General features: G+C 44.6%; 1 protein-coding gene across 1 annotated transcript in view; it reads left to right on the forward strand.

The window, feature by feature from the left end:
* Window positions 1-21065, forward strand: part of NUDT14 (nudix hydrolase 14) — a 56338-nt gene extending 35273 nt beyond the window's left edge. Inside the window, exons 3-5 of the mRNA XM_079963207.1 lie at window positions 8757-8821; window positions 11036-11273; window positions 20203-21065. Of these exons, the coding sequence (XP_079819333.1) occupies window positions 8757-8821; window positions 11036-11273; window positions 20203-20446 (547 nt within the window). The 3' untranslated portion in view covers window positions 20447-21065. The remainder of the gene's footprint in view (window positions 1-8756; window positions 8822-11035; window positions 11274-20202) is intronic.
* The last annotated feature ends 3041 nt before the right edge of the window (window positions 21066-24106 follow it).

Consider the following 24106-nt stretch of genomic DNA (forward strand, 5'->3'; position numbering starts at 1 on the left):
CTCTGGGAAAGGAAAGGGGTTGCACCAGAAAATAATCAAAAGGCTGTAGCTTTAGTGCAACTGCCCTGGAGTAGAGTGGCTGTGTTTTCTCTTGCCTAAGCTGCTTAATCTGCCTGCCTGATTAAAGGAGGTTAATGTCACTCCATTTATCACATTGTACGTTTATGGTGTGTTGTTCTTAGTAGCCTTCTTCAAAAACTGTGCATTGGTTGTAGTTGGGAAGTTAGTGAATATCTGTTTTGCTTTTTACCAGTTTCCTTTCCCCCTGGCTTTTCTCCATTTGAGTCGCCACTCAACCAACTCGGTGCTTCTACAATCTCAGCACTTGAGAGTTTGTGTATAGGGCTGTTTTAGCTCTACATCCAGTTTCATCCTAAGGGAGACGAAGGCTGTAGTCCTAACCCCACTAACTTGTGAATAAGCACCATTGAATTCAGTAATACTTGTGAGTTGACGTGGTTAGGACTGTGCTGCAACTGGTCGTCGTCCCCACCACCACCACCAGTAATTCAGTAGCTTATAAAGATACAACTGTCTCATTCAGATTTCTTTTTCTGGCAATGGTTTCTGTTAATGAGATCTGATGTTTGGGTGGAACATTCTCAAGCAGAGGGTAAGAAAATGAAATTCGATGAAACTGTCATACATTGGGTTGCAGGTAACTCCTGGCTGCTGCTGCTGTTGCCAAGAGTGCTTGCAAAATCAAGATCCAAGTCAAGGGAGGAAGTGGGCAAAGTTTGCAGAGTTCTAAAGTGAGAAGCACTGATTCTTCATCTGTGCTGGAAGAGAATGGAGATGAAGTCTGGGCAGCATCAGGTCAATCACAAGGGCCCATCTGAAACTTGCGGGAAGCAATGTCAAAGGCTAGATGAGGTCACGAGCTAATATGGGGGTGCAGGTAGCGCTATGGTCTAAACCATCAAGCCTTTTGGGCTTGCCAGTTGGAAGGTCGGCGGTTTGAATCCCCTCAATGGGGTGAGCTCCCATTGCTCTGTCCCAGCTCCTGCCAGCCTAGCAGTTCGAAAGCATACCAGTGTGAGTAGATAAATGGGTATCACTGCATCAGGAAGGTAAGCAGCGTTTCCGTGCGCTCTGGCACTCGTCACAGTGTTCTGTACGCCAGAAGCAGTTTAGTCATGCTGGCCACAGGATCCGGAAAAGCTGTCTGCGAACAAATGCCGGCTCCCTTGGCCTGAAGCGAGATGAGCTCCCCACCCCTTAGTTGATTTCGACTGAAGCACCCAGGGGTCCTTTACCTTTACCATTACTAGCTAAAAAGGAATCTGCCCACCCATGAGGCTGGAAAGGAGTAAGAATTGAAGAAGGGAACAAAAGTCGAGCATCAGCGATAGGACGCAGACACACAGAGCAAGACGAAGCAGGGAGAGCTGTCCTGCGCCTCTCAGCTGATCAACCCCCAAATGTGCCTCCAAGCTAGTCACCCGAATGCGCCTTCCAAAGCTTCTTAGATCGAGGAACAGAGAGCAGCACTGCGCCCCAAAGCTGACCTGTAAACGCGCCTTGGAATAGGTCGCTCACGGAAGCCGGCAGAGAGGCTGTGAACACCGCCCACTGTACCAAGCCCAGAAGGAACGGCAGCCAACACGGGGAGCAGAAGAGATCCAACGGAGGAGATCCACGAGCAAGGAAAAACAGGAGCTGTTAAATAATTATCAGGCTAATCACAGCTATCGGCCAATCACCCATTCCCACCACCCTTCTGAGTAATACCCCTCCCCACCTTCTCACTATATAGAAGGGTCTGGTGACTTCTGTTTCAGTGTATCTGAAGAAGTGTGCATGCACACGAAAGCTCAGACCAAGAACTAACTTAGTTGGTCTTTAAGGTGCTACTTTAAGGTGGGACGCAGGTGGCGCTGTGGGAGACGCAGGTGGCGCTGTGGGTTAAAGCCTCAGCGCCTAGGACTTGCCGATCGAAAGGTCGGCGGTTCGAATCCCTGCGGCGGGGTGCGCTCCCGCTGCTCGGTCCCAGCGCCTGCCAACCTAGCAGTTCGAAAGCACCTCCGGGTGCAAGTAGATAAATAGGGACTGCTTACCAGCGGGAAGGTAAACGGCGTTTCTGGCCACGTGACCCGGAAGTGTCTCCGGACAGCGCTGGCCCCTGGCCTCTTAAGTGAGATGGGCGCACAACCCCAGAGTCTGTCAAGACTGGCCCGTACGGGCAGGGGTACCTTTACCTTTACTTTAAGGTGCTACTGGAAGGAATTTTTTTCTTTTATTTTGTTTTGACTATGGCAGACCAACACGGCTACCTATCTGTAACTAGGGGATAAGGGTTCATCAAGAAAGACCTGGTTATGTTTAGAATGATACCGCATAGGGAAATGTACCCTGATACCAAGATGAGGGATTCTATGGAATGCATATAGAATTGATAAGAATAATGATCTGTTGTGACCTTGACAGAAGCATACAAAAATGAGCCTTCTTGTGTTTTGGCTCATCTTCCTCTTTTTTTCTTTTTCTCCTCCTCCTCCTTTTTCTTTCCTTTTTCTTTTTTCTTTCCCATAATGGCTTATGTTCTATGCCATGTACTTGGATTTTTTTGTAGTTTTTTAGCTTTTTTCATTATTATTATTATTATTATTATCATTAGTAAGGATTTTTCTTTTGTAATTTTGGTTGTTTATATTTACAGTGGTACCTCGGGTTACATACGCTTCAGGTTACAGACTCTGCTAACCCAGAAATAGTACCTTGGGTTAAGAACTTTGCTTCAGGATGAGAACAGAAATCGTGTTCCAGCAGCGCAGCAGCAGCAGGAGGCCCCATTAGCTAAAGTGGTGCTTCAGGTTAAGAACAGTTTCAGGTTAAGAACGGACCTCCAGAACAAATTAAGTACTTAACCCGAGGTACCACTGTATCTGTATTTGTTTAAAGCAAAATAAAAGTATTTTTTTGTTGTTGTTTTTAAAAAAGGAGCTGGTGAGAGACGAAAGAGGAGATCTCCCGGCTGCGTCCCATTTTAACTGAGCGGGCCACGCCTCCAGACCAACCGGGTTGGTCAGCCTGGGCATGACACAGCCAGAGCCCCCCAATCGCACAGGGCTGACCACACCCCTGAAGGGGTCTTGAGTGCCTGCAACCCCACCTCCTCCTTAAGGCGGAAGTGGCTGTGCTCAGGGGAAAGGACTGCAGGCTACTCCAGAAGTATTACCCTGCTGGGAACTGCTTGGATCAATTGGCTGTCTCACAGGGTGGAGCATTGCAAGATTACAATGCTGTTGTATCAACTCCTTGATGAGCAGCATAGTTTCTGGAGCAAAGTTCCCAGACGAGCAGTCAGTCAGGGTCAAATCTGCTGGTTCAAGCTTTGGGATCCCTGACTCAGTGACTCGAGCAATTGCAGCGCTCCTCTGAGCTCTCTGGTGAAAGCACTGATCTCCTGAGTATGCAGGATTCATTGGGGGGGGGGCGGGGAGGAGATGCCCCGGCCAAAGGGATGAGCTTGGGAATATTCTCTTGACTTGAACGGGCGAGCCTTTGCAAGTGAGGGAGCAGTATATGCAGGTCAGAGGCACCCTCACTTCCCAAGGAGTTTTCTCTTCCCATCGGCTCTTTCTGTCGTCTCTCAGCATCCCAATGGACCCGAAACAAGGTTTTGTTGACTGTATTCTCCAGGGAGGGAGTAAGAACAAAAACAAATTGTATGCATTTCTGGCATGTTTGCACATGAGACCTATTGTTCGGGGCCTTTTGATGTCAATTTCAGATTAAATTCTTGTGTATGCTTCATACATTCCAAGGAGACTCTTTTCCTGCCCTTGTGTTCTGCTTAGGCATTCCCATAACACAACACAGTGGCCGGATCTAATCTTTCATCCATTATGGTGCCAAATATGTTGTCACTACAATACGGGGGGGGGAATATAAAGTCATTTCATTTGTTCAAATAAAGCTTTTAATAACGCTTGTGTGTGCACTTTCCAATGGTGAAAGCCCCCTCCTCGTTATCCGAAGAAATCAAGGACAACTGGAATCCACGTAGCACCAAAATGGTTACTGTGTTGTCAAATAAGGGTTTGACGTCCATTAAAATGCAAACATGCCTCTGCCCCCCCCCAAAAAAAAACAACACTTGGCTGTACAGTATTCCTAATTGGGTGTTGCTCCCTTGGAGCATCTCCCACATCAAAATAACGTTCACACACACACACACACACACACACACAAACTTTCACTACCTAGCCTCGCCCCCCCATGCCTAGTCTTCACTATCCTCCCCAAGCCTCCCTCATTGGGGAGAGAGCAACAGATGCTGAGGTCTCAGTGCCAAACGAGACACAAAATAATTATTATTTATTTATTTATTTATTTATTATACACCGCCCATCTGGCTGGGCCTCCCCAGCCACTCTGAGTGGCTCCCAACGGAATATTAAAAGCTATTAAAAGCACGATAAAACATCAAACATTAAAAACTTCCCTAAACATGGCTGCCTTCAGGTGTCTTCTAAAAGTCAGATAGTTGTTTATTTCCTTGACATCTGATGGGAGGGCTTTCCACAGGGCGGGCGCCACTACCGAGAAGGCCCTCTGCCTCGTTCCCTGTAAGCTTACTTTTCGCAGGGAGGGAACCACCAGAAAGCCCTCGGCGCTGGACCTCAGTGTCCGGGCAGAACGATGGGGGTGGAGACCCTCCTTCAGGCATACTGGGCTGAAGTATTCAACCACAAGGCCAAGGCCCCTCCAAAAAAGTCAATGAAAGCTGGTATGAGCAGGCCCATTACTTATTTCAGCTTGTGTCCCCCCCTCCCCATTTATCTTCTCATTTGTCTGATATTTTGGGCAGCCTAATGAAGTTTCGCTGCAGCTATGTTTGCATATTACGCTATACCATGGTTTAGTGTGATGCGCTTGAGCTGGAATGAGCCCAAGCAAGCGTCAGACTTGTGCAGTCCCCGTGCCTTCCTCTCACATAGCCAGGAGAAGGACTGGGCAGCATTTACCTTCCGTTTCCCTTAAACGCAGCTTGTCATTGTGTGAGAACTGGGGGCAATGGTTTACAATTAGCTGTTTGAACAAGCCAGTTTCCATAAACCATGGTTTGAAGTTGGCCTGGAGTCAGTAGCAAAGCTGCATGCTCTGGCACCAGGGGCAGAGAGCAAGCGGGGGCGTGGCTGGTGCGCGTCCTGGGGGCGTGGTGTGGGGGGTAGCATGTGTTGGGGGCGGCCATGATGGTACCCCCCCCCCGATGGTGCCGGGGGTGGTGTGCTTCCTCCACCAGTGCCTGGAGTTAGTGATAAGCCTCAACCCCCCCAAGTTCACAAGGGCTTGCCACTTTTAAGGGAAACTGAAAGTAAATTATCTGAAGCCTAGTTCTCTCAACCGCCTTAAATATCTGACAGTAAACAAACATTTCTAATTTAGAACAAGAAAACCCCTTTCCTCAGTGTTCAAGGAAGCTAAACTATTAATTGAACTAACAACTAATTTGGCTTTTTGCAGAGACTTTTTGTTAAGTTTCACAAATCTTCCGTGTTTCAACGTTCCCCGTTGTCTCAAGATGGCACAGAAAGGAGACAGTTGTAATGAAAACACTATTCCATTCAAGTTTAATTTGATCTTGTTCCTTAACTTTGACAGCTTGGTTCTGATTGTTCCATCTGTTCTGTGTATGTCTTTAAGTGTCTGAATCGGGCGGGGATGATAATAACCCATTCTTCAGTGAGTTGACACATGCTACTTCGTTTTCAAGTCATCGTTATTCTCTCTTTCGATCTCTTTGTTGGAATATAAATTCTAATTTTGTGAGCCTTTTGAAAATGTATTACTCGTGTAGTATCCAATCATTATGGCCGTGATAAAAAGCAGGAACACATATTAAAAACCCTTGAGAGGCACATAACTCCTTTGTGAGATCAGAAATGCAAAATTTCTGAAAACTATGCAGCCATTTATGGGGAGAGTATAGCCCCTCCCCCCATCTTTGAGAGAAGTTGAAATATTGGCAATAATTTCTTTCTTATAATGCATAAACTTCCTTTATTACTTTGTTTGCTTCCCCTAATCCCAGACTGCACTCCAAGACTTAAAACCTGAAGATCTTCTGCATTCTACAATATTTGGAAATGCTTTTTCCAGCATCGCCTTAAGAGTGTTGCCTGCTTAGCCATCCAGTCGGAAGCAGCAGCAATGTTGCAAAATTTCATTTTAAAAGCCTTCGTTCCTCATTCCGAAAGAGAAAATATTTCATCGGATGGTTTTAACCCTCCCCTCGAAATTTCGCATTTTGCCATTTCTGGCCCGTCTATGTGTGGAAAATATTTTTTCCTAGCTTTTTCTCCGGTTCTGTCATTGGCTTCTCACTGGCCATTGGGGGCAAAACGAGACAGGATGTGCCTCTTGCCATGACAATATTCATGACTTCCTCTTCAAATGTCCTGCATCCCTGAGAGATACTCTGCAGGCTACCTGTTGTGTAGGAAGGCGACATGTTCGTAGGGCAGTTGCCTCTACCCCTGTTTGCACTCTGCAGAATTCAACTAGAATCATAAGCAAGCAAATTGTATTGTTTGTGTTGACACCCATTTAATTCTGGACAGCTTGGGGGGGCCTTTGGGAGACTGAATGGACTGCTGTTATCAGAGACCCTGATTCCTGCATGGTCAGGTCCTTAGGCTATTAGCGATTTGGCTCATAGAAAGCAATACCCCATGTCATAGTGGGGGTTTTTTATAAGGAAAAAACACTGGGGGGGACACCAAAAAAATAGCCTTTGGGAAACAGAAGAGGCAGAAAGGGGGGGAGGGGGGAAGCAGGGGAAACAATATCATTGAAGTACAGTGCTATGGAGGCTGCTTTTTATTTTTTATTAAGGTTGTGGTTAATTTTAATAATATCAAACATAACCACATTTCACATTGTGCAAATCTCGCAGATGAAGTATTAAAAACAAGCTTTCTCAGCACTATGGCATTGTATAACTCCTTGATAATCACCTCTCTCTTTTATGTTCTCCGTAACCCTTCAGTCGCCTTGAACAGATTCCTGGGTCTTTGAAACAGGGCAAGGTATCAATCAAAATTAATATTCGGTAGTCAACAAGTTATCATGGAACTCTAATATATACTTCAATTAACAAATATGCTTGACAGTTAGTTGGCATTAAATCCGGCTAGAAAAACCAGGATAAAATCTCTTCCATATAAAAAGCATGGAAAAAATTTGTAAGAAGCTTTATACCTCCAAATTTCCAAAGGGAAATGAGGAAGAACAGGTTGTGAGCGTGGAATTTCGTCAGCCCTTCATTTTGTCCCATCTGTGCTTGGGGAGGAAAGTCGCTCTGGGCTCAGTGGATCTTACTTTTATGTAGACTTTTATGACTGGGCTGGGTTTTGCATAGATCATGTCACCCTCAGATACACAATTATTTGTCTGCCTTTCAGAAACTGCCATAACTTACACTGAACCCATATTATAGGGAGAGGAAATTGTGTGTGTGTGTGTGTGTGTGTGTGTGTGTGTGTGTGTGTTGCTCACAGCATAATTTGTGTTAAGTGTCGTAGCCTCCAATTCTTAGCCATTTTGCATGTGCAATGCTTTTAGGCCTTTTAGACTACTTGTGGAGGGCTTCTTGAGATTGACAAGATAATTCCAAGGCACTTAGAATTGGTTATGGGATGTTATTTAGAGTCAGTTGGGGAAATGAATTTAGAAAGACGGAGAAAAGGAGAATATTAAAAGCTTTCTATAGCCTCAAATAGTGTATACCTCTTTGAGTTTTCTTACAATCAAGCATTGTGTACATTTTATGAATTTTGATTGTTACTTATTATTAACATGTGATAGGGAACAATTTGATTAATGAGATGAAGCTTCTTGATTATTTAATTTTTCTGTGATTATTTGCAAACCTTTTTGACTACAACTGTCTCTGATGCTTTCTTGTCTCTGATGTAAAATAACTGCCAGAACCACTTGCCCATCTTGATAATAAGTTTCTGTTCACTTCTGTGCGTCAAAGCGACGGCACTTGCTCCAGAGAAGTTTCGCAGAAATCAGCAAAGATGGTCCCAAATGACTAATTGACACGCCAGTCATACACATGCCATTTCTTTTGTTGATGGCAACTGATTCAACATGCCGAAAATGTTGGCGGTTTGGCATATGATGGAAGTCTCAAACAACCAAGCCTCTGTTTCATACCCCATAAGATGTACTGATTGTATAAGAGTTGGGGGCCTTTATGCAGCCAAGAAACGATATCACTAGCAACAAGGGAATTGCAAGGTCTGCAGAAAAAGCATAAAAATATTTAGGAAAAAGAACCAGGGGCAGCTGCTTGGAAAAGCCGCCCCACGAGGACGGAGCATGCTCAGTGAGCATGGAATGCTGGGAGCAGGAAACAGGAAACAGAAAGGCGGAGTCCTGGAAGTGGGTGTGGCTGACCGGAACCCTGGACAGGAGCCACACCATGACATTTTCTTGCAGCCCCACTTAGGGTCATTATAACTATCATTTCCATCTGCCCCCGTACTACTGCATGCCATGTGTCCAGACGACTTTACAGCTTTCTACCTGAGTTGGTGTGCAGAAACATAGAGTCATGCCAGAGACTTATCTCCGAAATTAAATTATGAATTTAACAACTTTGTCCTTGTTTTCTTGTGGCTAGCTCATCCTGCCTTCCAAGGCCAAGCCCCTAAACCCATTAAAGTCTAGGGATGTCTCCTTGCTTGCAAGTGCATTGATCTGTGTTTCCTCCTCCCTTGTACTTTTGTCTCCTTCCTCAGCGTGGCCATCCTGATCTTTAATACTTCTCGGCGGTGCTTTGTTGTGGTGAAGCAGTTCCGTCCAGGTAATCCCCTTTCTTTGCTTTTAGTTCTTGCTCTCCAATGAAGCACAGCTTTTGAGGGGCTTTAGCAGTAAAAAGCAGGTGGCCCTTTGAATACCTGTGGTGTAATATTTTGTGATGGAGATGGGGGAAGATGCACTAGCCTTGCTGGTGAATTGTAGAATCATAGAATTGTAGTATTGGAAGGGGACCCCAAGGGCCATCTACTCCAACCCCCTGCAATGCAGGAATCTTTTGCTCAATGTGCGGCTCGAACCCATGACCCCAAGATTAAGGGCCCCATGCTGTACCAACTGAGCTATCCCAGGCCAATAGGGTGCACTACACTTAGTTACAAACATGCTTTAGAGTCCCAACCATTTAGGCTTTGAAACGTGTGACCCACTAAAGAAAGCAGCTGCCTTTGCAGAGTGCTTGATAGCTCAGTTGGTTAGAGCCTGGTGCTGAGAACGCCAAGGTTGCAGGTTCGATCCCTGTATGGGACAGAGGCATATTCCTGCATTGCAGGGGTTTGGACTAGATGATGATAATTACTTAGTTTGTTTGTTTGTACCCAGCCCATCTGGTTGTGTCTCTCCAGCCACTCTGGGCGGCTTCCAACAAAGATCAAAAATACATTAAAATGTCACACTTTAAAAACTTCCCTAAACAGGGCTGCCTTCAGATGTCTTCTAAAAGTCTGGTAGTTGTTCTCTTTGACATCTGGTGGGAGGGCATTCCGCAGGGTGGGTACCACTACCGAGAAGGCCCTCTGCCTGGTTCCCTGTAGCTTTGCTTCTTGCAGTGAGGGAGCTGCCAGAAGGCCCTCGGCGCTGAACCTCAGTGTCTGGGCAGAACGATGGGGGTGGAGACGCTCCTTCAGGTATACTGGGCCGAGGCTGTTTAGGGCTTTAAAAGTCAGCACCAACACTTTGAATTGTGCTTGGAAACGTGCTGGGAGCCAATGTAGGTATTTCAGGACCAGTGTCATATGGTCTCGGCCGTTCCCAGTCACCAGTCTAGCTGCCACATTCTGGATTAGTTGTAGTTTCCGGGTCACCTTCAAAGGTAGCCCCATGTAGAGTGCATTGCAGTGGTCCAAGGAGGAGATAACTAGAGCAAGCACCACTCTGGCAAGACAATCTGCGGGCAGATAGGGTCTCACCTGCGTACCAGATGGAGCTGGTAGACAGCTGCCCTGGACACAGAATTGACCTGACCATCAGTGGACCTTCCAATTCTAGGAGTTTCCTTTTGCTTTGTTTTTGTTCACCTGGGACACCTCTCCCTCCTCCTCAGCCCCCCTCTTTCTGCACCAACTTTTTAAAAAGGACCCCCACTCTTTGGGCCAACTCCAATCCTTTCATGGCAGCCTACATGTAGGTGTGACCTACCCCTTATCCCCACGGCATGGCAGATTTCATCTGCTTAATTTATATATTACCAAGCTGCTATTAAAGGCTAAGAAGCAAGGCCGATAAAAAAAGGTGGCCTTCCTGAAACAAAGGCTTCTCGTCGCAGCAGCCTGCCTTTTGGCAGTCTGCGCGCCAACATAGACCGGATCAACCGTGCAGAATCCAGCGCTTTGTGTTTCCTTTGATGGTATTACATGGCTCTTAGCATTTCCTTTAGGAGAGTATTACCGCAACAGCTGTTTCTAGATTAATGCAAAAGGTCTTTTGCAAATTCCACTCCGCAATCCACTCTGCACAGGGGGGGGGGGGGGAGTATGTGCTCAAAAGGGGCTTTCTCAAACAAACACGCGTGCTTTTCATAACTCTGCCGAAACAGCAGCTGAGTTGACAGGCTGAAACACTCGTCATTGCACACATAGTACATCATGTACAGCCCAACATCCCAGCGAGTATCAATGAATCCTGTGAAACATTGGCTGGCAGACGGAAGTTGCCTTGAGACAGAAGTTGCTCCCAAAAGTAGAAGTAATGCTGGAGGGAGATGGAGAGAGAAATCTTGCAGGAATCTAAGTTTCTAAAGCATGCGGGGTCTCTCCTGTTCTGCTAATTAGCACTAATTGGATGTCCACACACAAACTTATTTTTAAACAATGCAGCACAGTAAATGCACCAGGGACTTCTAAGTGCAACTGTAATAACATGCATCTTATAATAAATACATAGATGCCGGAGGTGTTTGATTGCTGTGTTGGCTTGACTATCTCTTGTTAAGGTAAGGTGAGTGCCAGTCTTACATTTTACCTTTCCCCTCCCCCCCCTCCAGCTGTCTACATGTGTGAGATGGAGCGGCTCTGCCCTCAAGTCTTTGAACGTGAAAACCAGGGGAGCTGGTGCCCTCTGCCAGGTCACTTGCCTGCTTCAACGGGAGTGACCTATGAGCTCTGCGCTGGCATTGTAGACAAGCCAGAGCTCTCTTTGGAAGAGACAGCTTGCATGGAAGTCCTGGAAGAGTGTGGGTATGAGATCCCTACAGCCAGCCTGAAGAAAATTACTTCGTGCAGGTAAGTCGATCTGGGCTTGGTGGCTTTCGGAGAGCAGCTGGCAGGGTAGACCTGGATGAAATCAGACAAGCCGAACATTACCCGAACATGCTGTTAGTGTGGGAATGTTAGGGATAGTAGGAAAGGATCTACTGAATAAGTACAGTGGTGCCTCGCAAGACGAAAAGAATCCGTTCCGCGATTCTCTTCGTCTAGCGGTTTTTTCGTCTTGCGAAGCAAGCCCATTGACAGCTTAGCGGATTAGCGCTATTAGCGGTCTAGCGGCTTTTAGCGATCAGCTGCTAAGCGGCTTATCAGCGGAGCAGCTGATAAGCGGCTTAGCGGCTTAGGAAAAGGGCAAAAAAAGCGGAAAAAACTCGCAAGACATTTTCGTCTTGCGAAGCAAGCCCATAGGGAAATTCGTTTTGCGAAGTGCCTCCAAAACGGAAAACCCTTTCGTCTAGCGGGTTTTCCGTCTTGCGAGGCGTTCGTCTTGTGGGGCACCACTGTATTATACTTCCTTCACTCACACTAGTAAGTGATGTAGCACAGCAGATTCCCCTCAATGTAGCTGGAAGCTAGTTTGCAGATTCATTTGAATCTCTTAGTTAAGATTCTTTCCTGGTGTCCCCTTTGTGTAAAAGTTTTATTAATTTTCAATACAATATACATTTAATACCATATCAAAAGTTTATCACAAATTATATATTATGGAGTTCCTTCAGCTTTTCTGCCAATCATCTGTAATTAAATCTTAGTTACGCATTTCCTAAATTTAATACTGCCTTTTTATATACCTTCCTAATCTTGTTTTCTTTTTTACAATACTGTTCAACCTTTCACAGAGCTTCTTGAAATCCCATGAACGTTGTTCGTTCATCACATATATTTTGCAGATATTCTACAAATTTTCCCCAGTCCTCAATGAACTTATGGTCTCGTTGATATCTGATCTTCCCAGTTAATTTATCCAGTTCTGCATAGTCCATCATTTTCATTCTCCATTCTTCCAGGGTCGGTAATTACTCCTGTTTCCATCTTTGGGCCATTAATATTCTCGCCGCTGTAACTGCATATTGGAAAAGTTTACAGTCCTTTCTATTTATTTCATTTCCTACTATTCCTAACAGAAGAGCTTCTGGGTTCTTTACAAATGTATATTTCAACATCTTTTTCAATTCATTATATATCATCTCCCATAAACTCTTCACCTTCTTACATTCCCACCACATATGGTAAAATGTCCCTTCTTTTTCTTTACATTTCCAACACTTATTACAGGTTTTATACATTTTCGCTAGTTTGACCGGTGTAATATACCATCTATATATCATTTTCATAACATTTTCCTTTAACGCAGTACATGCTGTAAATTTTATATTTTCTTTCCATACTTTTACCCAATCATCTAGTTGTATATTATATCCAAAATCTCTAGCCCAATGTATCATAACCGACTTGACTTCCTCGTCCTTCGTATGCCATTCCAACAACATTTTTTACATTTTAGATAAAATTTTACAATCATTATTTATAATTTCTATTTGAAATTTTGAATCTTTTTCAACATATACATTTTTTCTAAGATCCTTTTTAAACATTTCATTTACTTAAAAGTAATGCAACCAATCATATACATACTTTTTTACTTGTTCATAAGGTTTCATTTTCCATTTTCCTCCTTCTTTCACTATCAACTCACCATATGTAATCCAATTCCCTCTCATATTGATTTTCTTTACACTCATAACCTCTAACGGGGATAACCAGTGTGGAGCTCTTGGTTCTAATAGGTTTTTATACCTATCCCATATTTCAATTAAAGATCTCCGGAAGATGTGGTTCTCAAAACCTTTATGGTTTTTCTTCTTCTCACACCATAAATACGTGTGCCATCCAAATCTGTTACCAAATCCTTCCAAATCTAACAATTCTGTGTTTTCTAATTTTATCCACTCTTTCAACCAACGAAGACATGATGCTTCATAATATAATTTCAAATCTGGCAGAGCGAAGCCTCCTCTTTCTTTCGCATCTGTTAATAACTTAAATTGAATTCTAGGCTTCTTGCCCTGCCAGATATATCTTGAAATTATTCTTTGCCACTCTTTAAAGATCGCTACCCCCTTAATAATTGGGATAGTCTGAAATAAAAATAACATCTTTGGAAGCACACTCATCTTAATCATTGAAATTCTACCCCAGAAAGATAACTTCATCCTTTCCCACACCTCCAGGTCTTTTTTTATTCCATTCCACATATAATTATTTTGAAACAAGTCAATATTTTTGGGAGTTAGCCATATTCCCAAATATTTCACTTTCTTTGCCACTTCTATCACTGTTTGATGTTGCATTATTTCTGACATACTTTGATCCATATTTTTTACAATTATTTTAGTTTTTTTCTTATTTAATATAAACCCTGCCACCTGCCCAAATTGTTCCATCTCCTCCAAGACTTCTTTTACACTTTTTGTCGGTTCTTCTAATGTTATTACCAGATCATCGGCAAAGGCTTTAACTTTATATTCGTTCTGACCTACTGTCACCCCTTTTATTAATTCATTTTGTCTGATTGACCTTAAAAAAACCTCTAGCACCAGTATAAATAACAATGGCGAAAGAGGACACCCCTGCCTAGTACCCTTAGATATCCTTACTTCTTCCGTAGTCACATTGTTTAGAATCAGCTTTGCTTTCTGTTCTGTATATATTGGCTTTATTCCATTAGAAAAATCTCCTGGTGTCCCCTTTGATCCCTCTTAAAACAATAAAGACCCAAGAGTCTTTCTGAGTAAAGTAACAAAAAGTTTACTCACATTTCAGTTCACGATTTGATCCCTGAAAGGCAGGCTTTACTTAGGAGTTGCACAAAGAAACTGTGAGTTCATCTCATATGGAGACTGAACTCATGTGCTGCTGGCTGAGAACCAGCAGACAGCAAGATTACATTAATAGAACAAAATGGCTGCAGGAGAGCAGCATGGCAGCAAAAGATCACCAAGCAAGTGAAGACAGAACTAGAGACTAAGAAAATGGCTGCATGACTTGGCTCTTTTATGGAGTCAGCCAGAGCCATGCCCTTCTCCCAGGTCACATGCAGGGGGAGGATGCTCCAGACCAGTGGAAGAGGAAGTTACACTGACTGGATGTCCCCCTGCCTGTGTCCACTCTAGGGAAACAAGGAATGTAGCATTTGACTGCACCAATGGATTACATCCCACACTTAGGTACTCTGACAACCCTTTGAGCCAGATCATGGGCTTGTGTTCTTTAATGCTCTCCACCATAATCTCTCAAAGGTCTCTGGCAGAGATCTTTCCTAGCCCTGCTCCTGAGATCTTTCTTTCCCCCTTAATCTGGAGATCTGAAAGACTGAACCCAAGACCTGCAGGCTAACTGTGCTGTGCCCCTTCTCCAGTCAGATAACAGCCATCCTAAGCCCAGCTAAGTCATCAACAACCGCCATAAAACAAACAAAATAGAAAGCTGGAGAAGGCAATAAAAGCTTTGACCCTTCCTCAATAGTAGCCTGACAAGGGAAGCCTTTACCTGCCTTCACCTGTTGCTTCACTTCCTTGGGGGTTGAAGAGGAGGTGGATTGCAGAGGAGAGATAATATCTCTTCCTGCAATTAGTTTGCGGGGAAGTCTAACCATGCCCACCTAAGTTCCGGACAAGTTATTTCCCCTTTTGTTTTTTTCTTCAAAGCTGCACAAAGTTACTCAGGGCTGAACTAAAATGTCACGTTTGACACGGCTCCACCACTGGAAATAATAGCTCCATCTTGTGTCCCCTTGTCCCACTCCCATAGAGCATGAGACTCTTAATCTCAAGGTCACGAGTTCAAGCCCCACTCATGTTGGGCAAAAAGATTCCTGCATTGCAAGATGCAGATGACCCCCGTTCTCAGTAGGTGGGGAAATGATGTGGGGGAAACTACCTGATATGGGGCATTTTTTTGGCACAGACACAATCACACTGTTGGATATATAACAACTATTCTTGTCCCCTTAACATCTGGTCATTTTTTCTATATTATTATTATTATTATTAGCCCAAGACCTCTCCAGTCTTACCTCCTGTCTGAGTGGATTGGAAGAATGCAGTGCCGGAACAACAAATCATGCAGAGACACACCAGGCAGCCTCCTTAGAGAAAGTACACTGAGCGCTTAGGAGAGTTGCATTTTCAATTTGTTTGTTCCGCACAGCCCACCGGTGTGCCCCAGCAGATCATTTAGGAATTACTGGAGTGGATCATTTTTCCAACCCTTGGGACATTACATGCTGATTTAAATCAAAATTATTAGATGCAATTTGGGATACATTTTGTAATCCCAACTATTTTAGAAGGATTTTTTTTTTTTTTTTTTTAAAAGCACATTGAAATTCCACCAGAACATAGAAGGGAAGCCAACTGTGTGTATGCAGAATGCGTCTAGTATTTGGAATTAAGGAAATGTCAAGAATTAAATAATCTAAAATGAAAATGTGTTCAGAGCCTTCTGCCTCCCCAGATTGCAGCTTTGTGGGGGGGGGAAGCATCTGTTCCCCTACTTGGAGATGCATGTCAAAATGTATGGAGAGTTGGGACTTTCAAAGAAAGGAAAACTTTATTTGCTTTTCCTCTTGACAACTCTATTGAAGTGGACACTGACATGCTTTAAGAAAGAAGAAGAAGAAGAAGAGGGGCGGGGGACTGGGAATTAAATTCAGATCCACAGCTGTCAATCCTGGCAAATGTCATTTCCTGCTGGATTAAGGAGCTTTTGCTAGGGGGAGGAGAAGAGGAACAGAGGAGCTGTCTCTTACAACTCCTTGGAGCCAGATTATGCGATTGGTTTCCCAGATGAAAAGGTGCTTTCTTTGGTGTGAAAGACAGGCTGCAATCCTAGGCCTGCTTACATAGGAATAATCCTCACTGGACTCAAGGGGGCTTACTTCTGAGTAAACACGCTGGGAATTGCCCCCCCCCTGCATTTGTATTATCATTCCATCAATGTTATTTGGAGTGGGGGGGGGGATAATTATGGATGCATCTGGGTTTGCTCTTTTGAGGCAAAGAGAAGAACAGGAGGTCCCTACAGAGATTGGGGACAGGCAGAAGAAGCAATACTACACCAGTCACAGCCCCCTCCCCTTTTACATTTGAGTTTTGCCTCCCTCTCTGCCAATACCTTAGGCCTTGGAGGGTCATTTAAACGGCAGTCCATGTTATGTGCTGCGTAGGGATGGCTGAACCGGTCACAGAACCAAAATCACAGATTTGTAGAGTTGGAAGAGGCCACAGGGGTCATCTAGTCCCACCATAGCTGTCAACCGTCCCTTATTTGGCGGGAAAGTCCCTTATCCCAGCGCTGTGTCCCGCTGCTGTCCCTTATTGATGATGTCCCTTAAATTTCCCGGGTTTCAAAGGAAGCAGCTCCTCTCCCTCCCTCCCTGCCGGCCAACTGTGTTGCTTGGCTGCGTTGCTCACCCAATAAGGAGTCTATAAGAATGACTGGGGGGTGGAGCTTGCATGCCTTGTGCCCATCAAATCGGCCACGTTGCCTGGGAACTCGCCTTTGCTCAGCGCTTCCCAGCGGAGAGGTGACGGTGGTTTTCCTTGCTGCATCCCCTTTGCCGGGTTGCTGCGCTGTGGGAACCACTGCTTGAGGCTTCGTTTGGCTGCTGGCTGGGCTTTCTGCCTTTGGCTCGGAGGGGCTCAGAAGTTGAACATACAGTGGTGCCCCGCAAGACGAACGCCTCACAAGACGGAAAACCCGCTAGACGAAGGGGTTTCCGTTTTGGAGGCGCTTCGCAAAACGAATTTCCCTATGGGCTTGCTTCGCAAGACGAAAATGTCTTGCGAGTTCCTGCGGGGTTTTTTCCCTTTTCCCCCCCTTTTCCTAAGCCCTAAGCCGCTTATCAGCTGATCCGCTGATAAGCCGCTTATCAGCTGATCCGCTAAAAGCCGCTAAACCGCTAATCCGCTAAGCTGTCAATGGACTTGCTTCGCAAGACGAAAAAAACGCTATACCAAGCGCCTCACAGAACGGATTAATTTCGTCTTGCGAGGCACCACTGTACCTGTGCTGGGAAAATCCCTTATTTTGGCTGCTGATCTCTTATTTCCGAGGCTGCTGATCCCTTATTTTCAAACCTGTAAGTAGACAGCTATGTCAATGAATCTTTTACCCAGTGTGGGACTCGAACCCACGACTCGGAGATTAAGAGTCTTGTGCTCTAATGGCCGAGTTATCCCTCAGGGTCAGTTCCTCATTTTTCAGATCTTAAAAGTTTTGTTTGAAAGAACATAACATGAAGCGGACGTAACATGAGGTATGACTGTAGTAGTAATAATAATAATAATAGTTTTCATGGAAAGTCATCACCATTTTAGTGCAATTTCCCCTGAGCTAATGTATGTCTGTACACCGTTTTCACTAATATGAGGAATGGCAAGCAGAAAACAGTTTACTATCCAGAAGTTTCTTATCTAGCACATTTCCCAGTACATTTCCAAGCCCATTTCAAAGTGTTGGTGCTGACCTTTAAAGCCCTAAACGGCCTCAGCCCAGTATACCTGAAGGAGCTTCTCCACCCCCATCGTTCTGCCCGGACACTGAGGTCCAGCTCCAAGGGCTTTCTGGCAGTTCCCTCACTGTGAGAAGTGAAGTTACAGGGAACCAGGCAGAGGGCCTTCTCAGCAGTGGCGCCCTCCCTGTGGAAAGCTCTCAAGGAGATTCACAGCTTTTAAAAGACATCTGAAGTTTTCGATGTTTTACATTTTATTATGTTTTTATATGTGCTGGAAACTGGCCAGAGTTGCTGGGGGAACCCAGCCAGATGGGTGGGCTATTATTATTATTATTATTATTATTATTATTATTATTATTTCGGACATATGGTTTCACTTCATTTGTTTTTAATTTTGCCAATGGGGTCTTTTAATGTTTTCCCATAAAAAATACAGTATACTGGCCATACCAGGTAGAGTTAATGTTGTCTCATGCTGTACTCTCCATGGTAATCTTCGCATAAATACAATTTTAACCTTACTGCTCTGGTTAATGGCCACAGTACAATGACATGCTTTGTAATTAGAGGGAATCACCTGCCAGTACACCTGTCTGCAGATAGTATAATATAATATAATTTTGTGTCAATTGCTTCTATTCTTTGTGTGTGTGTTTTTCCTGCACCTGCTACTTATAACCTCAGAACTGTGTAAAGGTCCAAATCAATTACCTTGGGAAATTACCTTAATCGCTCATCAGCTTACCCATTGTGTGTGTGTGCACGGAATTGGCGTGCAGTACAAAGAGCGTCGTGATTTTGGATTTGCTTATAAAAGCAGTATAATACGTTCCTCAGATGCCGCATAGTGCATTTGCTTGAATTTCCTTTTATTAATGAATCGATTTCATAATTTGACTGGAGGGTTTGTATGCTTAAAAGCACAGGATGATCAATAAGTGTCAATTTTTGAACGTCGATTCAGAAATGTAAGAGTAGATTATTTCACTATAATTATTATTTATTTATTATTTATTAAATTTCTATACTGCCCTTCATCTGAAGTTCACAGGGCAGTTCACAACGTAGAAATACAAAATGAGAACACAAAATTAATTGAAATAATGGATGACAAATAAACCTATTGCATCATATATCTGGATGAAGAGAGAGAGAGAAAGAGAGAGAGAGAGAGTGTGTATCTCACTTGGAAGAGTGGCAGAACTGTGATGGATTAATTAGCAGCAACATTTTGAACTGGAAACCCCAAGACTGTGTGTTATATATCAGTTCGGATCAGTTCAAAAGCCCATCTAGTAGCCAGTCTCAGGGGAAGGTCCACAGCAGCACCTCTGCAAATGTTACTGAACCTCTGGCTGGCATGACTAATAATCTTTTGCAGACGTTCCCTCTATGAATTTCTCCCACCCAAGTTGGCGGGCATCGCCTCATCCAGTTACAACAAATTCCATACCTTTAAATCCTGCATTCATTTTGTCTGCCCTGAATCTACTTCAAATTAGTTTTGTTGGAGGAGCCTACATTTCCGGTATTAAGAGCTAGGGAGAAGATTTTTCTCCCTTTCATTCGACACCATGCATAAGTTTATAAAACTTTATCATCTCCTTCTTGGCTCACCAAAAACCCAAAAATAATGTAGCATTTCCCCAGAGGGGATTTCTTCCAACCACCAGATCATTCTGACCACCGTTCTCTGAACCAAGAAGAAACACAGGGCTGCTGTGAGAATGGCAACCGTCTGCCTTAACCCAGCCAGCTGATTTCTTCATACAACTTCATACCTTCATACAACAAGGAGCGTCTCCACCCCCATCGTTCTGCCCAGACACTGAGGTCCAGTGCCGAGGGCCTTTTGGCAGTTCCCTCCCCCCAATAAAATATTTGAGGGGGCCCCCCAACTGATGGGCATTGCCATTCAAATAGTGTGCATGCACTACATCGGTCGATCAATTATGTTGGATGGGGCTTACCTGCCCACCCCCCCCCAAATTTTATTCAAGTTGGCACCCCTGCAAAAGATATTTGGGAACTGACTGTTTTTGAGGAAAGGGCTGGTGCCGTGATGTTTATATTGTTATTGTCTGTGTTTTTAATGGATCTTTTTATGCTATTTCAATTCTCTTAGTGTTTAATTGCATTTTCATGCATTTCTGTGTTTTAGCTTGTTCTAGTATAGCTGTGTAAGCTGGGTGTAAATGTGTAAGCTGGATGGTAATAATAATAATAATAATAATAATAATAATAATAATAATAATAATAATATACAGATTACAGAAGTGCAGGGCTGCCATTCAGCAACACCCTGTGTTTCTCACACTGTGTCGTTCTCCTCTCAGTTGCAGAGTGCCCCTTATTTTGACAGGTGTTCATGTAAGGTTTCCTTAAATATGTACTGGTTTCTCCCCTCTCCCTCTCTCACCCCTAAAGATCTGGTGTTGGTGTGTCGGGATCAAAGCAGACCTTGTTCTACGCCGAGGTAACAGATGAGATGAAAGCCGGCGAAGGTGGAGGCCAACCACAAGAAGGGGAGCTGATTGAGGTGGTGGAAATACCTCTGCAGGACTACATGAATTTTGCATTTGACGAAGCTCTCCCTAAAACCATGGGCTTCATCTTCAGCTTTATGTGGTTCCAGACCAACGTTGTGCCAAAGCTGCTAGAAAAAGAATAACTATTGCTGAGATTTCTGGAGGGGTGAGGTTGGGATTTTTTATTACATTTAAAAAAAACAACAACCATCAAACCATTTATAAGATTTTTTCCCCGTTCTGAATGTATATATTTCAGGAAAGAGTCGCAAAAATAGAAATTAGGAAACTGCTGCTTTCTCCCCCCTCACCCCGGGCAAAGCGGGCGTTAAGCATTTGACATCATTTGCAGCTGCAGACATAAGTCCTCGCCCACCATTGGCAGTGAGTCTTGACAGCCATGAGTTCATTATTGACTGGTTGAACGTAACACTGGACAGCATGGAAGCTGCTAAAGCTGGGAGAGCAGAATCCTAATTTGCTAGGACAGACACGCATTTGCAGCAGCAGCTGTTTGGGGAGGGCAGTTTGGAATGACAAAACGGTGAGGAAGGGAAGGATTAAGCCCTTGCTTCCCCCCCTCCCCTCCCCGCCCCCTGGCCTCTGTTTCATGCACTGCAAGAGGGTCTTTTATTCGTTTTTTTAAAAGGTCCTTTGGATTACTCTACATATACATGCATTTAATGTGTAATTACGCCGTGCAAACCCCGCTGGCGGGAAAAGCATATTAAAGGATAGAGCAATAACCGCCACAGGCACCCCCTTGCACTCCAAAAGTTTGACTTTTGGAGTAAGAATTACTAGCCTTTCAGATGACACATGAAAGCACACACTTCTGCATAAGCCGATGATCTGGCTGTTCCTCCCCATTGGGAGGAGACTGGCGCAGAGCTGTGACTCACGCAGGGATGCAACGAACAGCCCCCACAGAGAGAAGGAATTCTGCTATGTCTCTGCAAAAGGAGGTGAAAGCTCATTGGAAGGAGGCAAGGGCAGAGCACTCTCTGTGGGCTTTGCTTTAAGGTACCAAATGTGTTTTGCCTTCTCATTGATGAGCTCTGGTCCAGTTTGGGAATTGCTGAGTCAAAGTTGGCTGCTGCAGAGGAGACCAGTCAGGGGACCGGATATGGCTGGTGGTCTCTGTTTTGGCCAAGCCACACATACCTGCCATACACCCAACTTCATATATGACATCAGTTAAGGACGGGGCTTTGCTAGCGCCATAGATTGGCATCACACACAACCTCCTCGATCTGTGCTTGCTAACCAGCTGGTCGTTGGTTGCTTTGGAAGCCCGGCACAAGGCTCTCCGCAGCCCCGGGGTGAACACTTCTCAAGCGCCAAGCACAGAACTTGAAGGACATGCTCAGCCCTCTGCAAGTTGTTTCTCGCACACCCTAAAATCAGCTGGTTTTGGGGTGCCTGGGAAACAGTGCACCTTTTGAACTTTGACAGGTGTCAGTCAGCTGGAGTCACAGCGACATCATTTGATTGACAGGCATGTGTTTCCTCCCACCTATCAAAGTTGGCCCACAGGCGTGGGAGAGATAAAATCTGGCCTTTGGACCAAGGAGGTCCAAGGTTCTTCTGTGCCCCTTGGGAGCCTCTCCTGGCACTTATATTGTGTCCTCAAACCTGATTGCAAGTTGCACCGGCTTCTCTGTGACAGCTCTGCCAGCTTACCGTATATTTCACTCCATAAGACGCAACTTTTTCCTCTTAAAATCTAAGGGGAAATGTCTGTGCGTCTTATGGAGCGAATGTGTGGTCCATAGGGCTGGGGGGGGGGGACTGGGCTTCCCCCGCCAGCCCCAACCTGCTCTTTGAGGCTGGCGGTGGGGGAAAGTGCGCTCTCCAGGCTTCCAAAGAACTCCCGCTGCACTCCGGAGGCTTTGGGTTGCCTTCACTGAAGGCGACTGAACGCACCTTGAACACACCTTGTTTTAGAGGGGGAGAACAAGGGAAAAAAATATCCCCCTCTCTGCGCAGCTCCCCTTCAGCGAAGCGGCAGGAGAAATGGAAGGGGCTCCGTTTCTCCTGCCGCTTCGCTGAAGGGGCGCTGCGCAGAGAGGGGGAGAAATTATTTTTCTTGTTCTCCCCCTCTAAAACAAGGTGTGTCCTATGGTTGGGTGCATCCTACAGAGTGAAAAATATGGTAATTGCATATCTGAAATGTCCCCTGCAATGAAATCTTTCTCCTACTCATGAATCTGACTACTTTGGGGCACATCTTTGCTTGATTCCCTCCCAACGAAACTAATTTGTGTTCCACTGTAAGGTTATTATGGGGTGGAGGGTGCATAGTTCATAGAATCATAGAATCATAGAATCATAGATTTGGAAGAGACCACAAGGGCCATCGAGTCCAACCCCCTGCCAAGCAGGAAACACCATCAGAGCACTCCTGACATATGGTTGTCAAGCCTCTGCTTAAAGACCTCCAAAGAAGGAGACTCCACCACACTCCTTGGCAGCAAATTCCACTGTCGAACAGCTCTTACTGTCAGGAAGTTCTTCCTAATGTTTAGGTGGAATCTTCTTTCTTGTAGTTTGGAACCATTGCTCCGTGTCCGCTTCTCTGGAGCAGCAGAAAACAACCTTTCTCCCTCCTCTATGTGACATCCTTTTATATATTTGAACATGGCTATCATATCACCCCTTAACCTCCTCTTCTCCAGGCTAAACATGCCCAGCTCCCTTAGCCGTTCACCTAGGTGAACTTAGTAGTTCACCTAGAAGCGTCACGTAGCAGGTGATAGGGAAGAAGACCCCCTGCCAGAGATCCCAGAGGATCACTGCCAATCAGAGTAGGCAGCATTGGGTTGGATGGGCAGGTTGTTGCTGATGCTGGAAGTGGCTTTGAGCCGTGCTCTGCTTTTCACCATTTTATGTTGTGTACCGATTTGCTGTTTTATGGTCTTTTTAAAACCTTAAGCCTATTTGAGAAATTGATTCACATTGAATATTTCTGTTACCTTGGGCTTCTAAAGCAGGTGTGGGAACCTCTGGCTTCCAGATTTCTCCCTGCCCTTTGGCCATGCTTGGAGGCCCAAAGATTACCCACCTCTGTTCTCATGGGATCTCGTTTTCTGATCCTGCTGCTCTTTTTAGAATTGGTCCGTATCGCTGTCTAAATTTACTTTTTAGTCATCATTTTAATACTTGGTCATGGCGTTTTTAACATTGGTGCTGCTGCTGCCGCTTTAAATTCTGTTGTAAATGGCCTCTGTAACTACAGCTATTATTTTCATTAATAAGACTGCGTAGAAAGGCTTGGAAGATCACAGAAGCTGGAGATCGCTTTAAGAGGCTATTTATCATGTTGTTTTGTATATCAGTTCGATGTTGTTTTAAATCATGTGTTTTTTTAAAAAAAAATCTTAATTTGTTAGCCACTTTGAGAATCTTATTCAGAGGCAAAATCTGTCTAATAAAGAAAAATAAAGTGTGATGAAAGCAAAGTGTTCTGGAGTAGCACATGATTCTGACAAATTAAATTGCATTGCCTGTTCTCATTTCCAAATGAATCCGCATGCCGATACGTAAAAGGCTGCTCCAGCCTTAGAAATGCAGCCTTCAGTAATGCTGTGAAAGATGACTTCACTGTCGATGGAGAGCAAATCAGCCATCCTCCAAAGAGCAGGGAATCTAAAATAGGAAATCTCCCACCGCCACCTTAAATGTGCCGTTCCTCGCAGTGTTAGCATTAATTACCATGGCAATGCTATCTGTGTCAGTGGGGCGATTTAAAATGCATGTTCCGAGGCAGCTAATCTCAGGAGGTGCACACATTCTGCAGCAGT

The sequence above is a fragment of the Podarcis cretensis genome (assembly GCF_951804945.1).
Source record: "Podarcis cretensis genome assembly, chromosome: 1".
Classification (NCBI taxonomy): domain Eukaryota; kingdom Metazoa; phylum Chordata; class Lepidosauria; order Squamata; family Lacertidae; genus Podarcis; species Podarcis cretensis.